At 35.8% G+C, this 5,303-nt stretch overlaps 1 protein-coding gene across 1 annotated transcript; it reads right to left on the bottom strand.

Annotated features, from left to right (window-relative positions):
• Positions 1 to 743: 743 nt before the first annotated feature.
• Positions 744 to 4,870, bottom strand: LOC109222557 (cell number regulator 8-like). The gene is made up of 3 exons (XM_019386903.1): positions 4,429 to 4,870; positions 2,318 to 2,517; positions 744 to 1,227 (listed from the first exon to the last, which is right to left on the bottom strand). Exons 1-3 carry the CDS (start codon positions 4,676 to 4,678, stop codon positions 994 to 996), a joined length of 684 nt encoding a protein of 227 aa, XP_019242448.1. The 5' UTR covers positions 4,679 to 4,870; the 3' UTR covers positions 744 to 993.
• Positions 4,871 to 5,303: the final 433 nt, after the last annotated feature.

Genomic DNA, 5,303 nt, shown 5'->3' with positions numbered 1-5,303 from the left:
AACAACAGTGAAACCACAGCTTCATCGGTAGTCCCAGCTACCAGACCTTCCCGAACTACACTGACCTGATTTCCTTTTTAGCCAAGGATATGTAGGCAACCTCAGAAGCAGGGTGCGGTCAAACTTTTCAAAATGCTTCACACGGAGTATTCAAAACGGGCAAAAATCGCTCATATTTGCTCACTTATCTTTGCACGAAAACTATTCGTGCTTCCAAGCAAAGAAGGGCAGCTGTGAGCACGTGTATTTTTGCCCTATATGAATCACTCCCATAATTTCAAACAAATAATTTCTTTTCATTATTTGTAATTTCGTGAATTTTTGTGGCATTTTAGGTTAATTGTTGGCATTTTGTTTGCACGTTTTAATTCGTAAAATTTGAAAGTTGTGTTAGAAAAATAATATTTGAAAGTTGAAACTGCGTTTGGACATACATTTTATTTGAAAAAAAAGAAGTTAAAATTTCATGAGTTGAAGGATATTTTCACCCAAATACTGCCCTAAACCAGGTTTTGGGAACTTGAAACTTTTTTTCAATTTTGTTTTTGCAATAATTGATCATATTCCATGAACTAACATTATTTTTAAAAAAAATCAAAACAAGCTGCCAAAATCTATGACCAAACGGGTCCATAGGGTGCAAATATTTGCAGAATACTATGGGGAAAATGTAAACTCAACCAATTTGGGATGGATCCCATGTTTTCTTTTTCGCATGTCATTTATTCTTGGAAACATACGAATGGAAAGTTTTAAGATAACTATGTTTCACATCTCTTAACCAATACAGTGCAACAAAAATGTTACATCAGAATCCATATTTTTTACCCGTATACATTATAAACACATCAAATACAAACAAGTCTTTTAAGTTTTACATAACAGGCGAAACTATTAATAAGTAAAGAAATATAAGTGCAGAAAGCTTTGAGAAACTGGATACAAATCAAACCAAGTTGGAAATGGATAGACTCTAAAGCATGATACTTGTGCTTAGCGGCCCATGGTCTGGTCACCCGGGGGGATCATAACGACCACTTGTTGGGCATTAAACCCAGGATGAGGGAGTCTACGACGAAGCTCACGACCTTCTTGGCAAAGAGCACATGGGTGGCATAAGAAATGAGTTGCAAAGTCACAAGCTGACTCACACTGCTCGCGCTGCACCTCATCCTCAACAAAGCTCCCACAGCAGCCGCAAGATCTGTTGAGTGCCTCGCAGCTCCCCTGTAGAAGAAATAAATTATATAACATGGATAAAACTTCTAGAACTGTTAATACAACCATTAGGAGGAAACTGAAAAAATAGCAAAAAAATCCCTCATCCGATAAAAATGAAATGATGCAGAAACAGCAAGAAGAAACAAAAGCTAGACGATATTAGTAAGAAATACAGCTGATAGCCAGTTTGCATATCTTAGGCAGAAATAAAGCCGAATTAATCACAATTAAGAAGTACACTGTAAAGTTTACAAGCTTTAATCCAAAACTTAAAGAGATGAACTTCGGATGGTTTTGAAGACACTATCTGTACACCTAGTTGTTTGATGAAGATGACTATCAATATATGGCATTTTGATCTACTATCATTTTCACATCCCACCATATAAATGAGTAAGTAATCAATAGATAAGAAAAAAGAGAACATAAGAACGTATAATTACTTTTTCTCTTATCTCCTTTTCCGTAAGTACATAAGCAAAACATTTTTTTCAAACCTCCACCTTCTTAAAAAAAAATTTGGGGGTATGAATCTCTTCAACTCTACCCCAACTTGTTTGGGACTGAGGCGCAGTTATAATCTCTTCGAATCTCTATCTTTATGCGAAGAAAGTTCAAGATCAAGTATCCGTGCCCCAAGCTTAACCAAAAGACACATACATCCAAATGAAATATTACATGTCGCCAGTTACTTGACATGAATGAACTATGTCTGAATCACTTTATCTTTTTTAATATTTTTTATAGGGATATCTGTACCACTTTATCTTTTAAATTAAACCACAAATAACAAACTCCAGTATACAGTATGTTAAAAATACACTTCAAACGGCCCTAAACTACCAGTTTGAAAGTATTTACACAAAAAACCTATACACGCGTATAGGACCAAAGGGTACAGTGAACAAATTCCATATGAGACTTCCTAAAATGGATGTTTTGCTTTGATGTGGAAAATATATACAGAAGAAGAGCAGTGATATGAAGCACAGTAATTGGAAAAGAAGAAATGCATTAGTGCCCAAAAGACCATGACATAGAATGAGCATTAGTAAAGCACCTGCAGAAAGGTAAAAATTTAAGAAAGACAGCCTACCTCCAGATTAAACTTTCGGCGTATAGCTGTACGGGTGGGATATGTAAAGCAGGGTGCCACACAGTTCGAGCCAAAAAAGGATTGTCCAAGCATGTAGAGGCCAGTGTAAAGCAAGCAGTGATTGGCAAAAGTCCCAGGAGCAGAACCAAGTCTCTCAGCATTGCTCCCGTAAAGCACACACGGGGCCATCCCTAGTAAACCTGCAGAAAGAAAAGTATGTCTGGAGCATCAACAGAAAAAACCATATTGCAAAATATAGCATCAAGACACAAGAACGAGCATGCGTGCGTCTTGCAAAGGGAGGACTCTTAGCAGATTTGCAAGTGAACGCAAACAAATTACAAATTATACCTTGAAAAAAGTTTCTTTTTTTTTCTTTTGACATCAATAATCGATAAACATCGATCGATAAACATCGTTCAAAATGTGGAGATCGATGTCTGTGCAAGATGCATATGACTAGAATATTACTATAACTTCGAACATGATGCAGCAGTTGCATTTTTCGCAAATGGACATTACATGTCCAGTGGAAATTCTTGAACAACGACAAAGACTTGGGAAAATACAATTTAAAGAATAAAGTGTTCCAGCTAATTCCACCTTAGTATAGCAATTATCTCACTACATCAGAAGAAGTTGACAGAAAAATACATCAGAAGAAGCAAAAACGAATTAGGAGTAGGAATTTTGAGCAACAAATTTCTAAGTCCTAGCCTAGCCATTGAAGGAAAATACAATTCCCCATCTACAATTATCATCAATGTCCGTACATTTGCGTACACTCTACCCTCCTCAGACCCCACTTGTGGGATTATACCGGGTATGTTGTTGTTGTTGTTGTCCATAAATTTGCTTGCTAGTTCTTTTTCTCATGAAATTTAGGAGCTTATTAGCTCATAGCACACATATACTGGGCGAGATCATCCAATAAACACAGTCAAGGGGGGCAGTAAATGATTTTAGCAAAGGCTGAACTTTACTTAAGATTGCAATTCAACACAGTCAAGGGGGCCAATAAGTGATTTTAGCAAATGCTGGACCTAACTTAAGATTGCAATTCAACATCTGAATTAAAATTTCTAAACCGATACTTCATCACCAAGAGACCAACATACCCTAACATCCATCTCACACAGTTTCATCAACTCTTAGAATATATGTATTGCAACTAGAATTAAGATATTCATTGACTAACAAGGTATTTGGAAAAAAAGGTCATGAAAAGAGCGGAATGAGTACAGCAATTCATATAGTCGACCCAACTAAATTGGAACTGAGGTGTGGTTTGATTGATGGGTTATTTCATGGATGGTCACCCAACTTTCACTTTTTTACACCAATGTCATTAAACTTTTTTTCTGTAACGAAAAAGCCATCAACTTTACCAAGTATCGTGAAAGCTACTAAACAAGTTTTTGTAAAGAAAGTCATTCAACTTTGCTTGAATATCACGGAAGGTTACTAAGAGAACAAAAGAGATATTTCTATGATATTAGGGCAAAGTTGAATGACTTTTTTATTAAAAAAATTTATTTAGAATAAACTTTGGACCTAATTCAGCCCCAAAAGCTAGCTCATGAGGTAAGGATTGTTCAAAACCATATCAAGAGTCCAATTACCCATCCCACAAACGCTGTGGGACTATTAACATACGCTCGCTCGCCAGCCAACTGGAGCGTGTCTCTAATATCATGTAAAAAATAAACTTTGGGCTTAATTCAACTCCAAAGGATAACTCATGAGTTAAAGATTGTCCAAGACCATATTAAGAGTCAAGTGTCCATCCAAAAAACAATATGGGACTACTAAAAGATACTTAGACTAACTTGAATGACTTTTAGGTTACAAAAAATAGTTTAGTGAACTTTTCTCAAAAAAAGTAAAATTTGAGTGATCATTCCTGAAATTATACTTTGAGTGATTGACTATACAGTGATCATCCACGAATTCTGATCCAAAAGAGACACATTTAATCCAACATAGCACATATAAGGAAAAAGAATCCAATCAATCAATCAATCAACTGTGCCTTAATACTAAGTAACTAAACTAATTTCAGTCGCTAAGATTAAACCCCAAAAAAAAAACAATCAGAAAAGAAAACTCACAAACTTCAATATCACTGCTGCAGAATTCATCATTCCTGCCAAAACAAGCGCAGAGCCCAGAATCCCACTGTCCCCTATTGGGCTCACCCACGACGCCATGGCCCATAGGAAGCCCATCAGCAGTCCAGCCCATCGGAAAAGCAGCCGAGATTGCGCCGGCGGCAGAAGAAATAACGGGTTTATTGGGTTTTTTCAACTCATCTTTCACCTCAGGGGTTAAAAGAGGGTTTGATTCTTCCTTATTGGCCATGGCTATTACAACAACAACTACAGAAAAAATCAAAAAGGGGTTTGATGAAATCAAGAAAATTGAGGGATCTGAATTTCTGAAAGAAGGTGAAAATTTGTGTATATCTGTAATATGGACACAGTACACAGTGACGTACGAGAAAAAAAGTTCAACCTCTGTAATCCGCGTGGAATGAGTAGTTGCTTATACTGCTAAGTTTTATTTTTTTCAATAATCATTGAAATTGTCAACTTTTGACCTTATACTTTTATCGATTTAAATTTTTTTTATACGTTAAAGCTCTTAAATTATTGAGTCAATTAAAAAATAACTATAGATAATTATCCATAAATATTAAAATTAATAGGGAGAACTTCAAAAATAGCCAAATTTACGAGTGGTCATTCAAAAATAGCCACAGTTTCAAAAGTAATCGAAATTTAGCCATTTTTCATGTAAAGATAAATCTGAACGAAAACACTGTTCAAAAATCCGAAAAAATACTCCAGTATACTTATGTTTAATATACTGGAACTTTCCGCGTTTTGGAGTTACAGCATAATATGCTGGAAGTTCATACACAGGTGCACCGATCTCCAGTATATTATTATTTTCTCAGTATTATTCTTCGACAAATATTGGATTA

Source organism: Nicotiana attenuata, unplaced genomic scaffold (assembly GCF_001879085.1).
Source record: "Nicotiana attenuata strain UT unplaced genomic scaffold, NIATTr2, whole genome shotgun sequence".
NCBI lineage: Eukaryota > Viridiplantae > Streptophyta > Magnoliopsida > Solanales > Solanaceae > Nicotiana > Nicotiana attenuata.
Note: the sequence above shows the minus strand (reverse complement) of the source record. Positions and strands in the feature narration are given on the sequence as shown.

What these genes read in the sequence shown, in the direction of transcription:
- LOC109222557 (XM_019386903.1), bottom strand. Translation starts at nt 4,678, where the DNA reads ATGGCCAATAAGGAAGAATCAAACCCTCTTTTAACCCCTGAGGTGAAA. An exon ending in CAGCAGTGATATTGAAGTTT is followed by an intron (nt 2,518 to 4,428) that starts GTGAGTTTTCTT and finishes TTCTTTCTGCAG; the next exon opens with GTTTACTAGGGATGGCCCCG. An exon ending in GCCGAAAGTTTAATCTGGAG is followed by an intron (nt 1,228 to 2,317) that starts GTAGGCTGTCTT and finishes TTTCTTCTACAG; the next exon opens with GGGAGCTGCGAGGCACTCAA.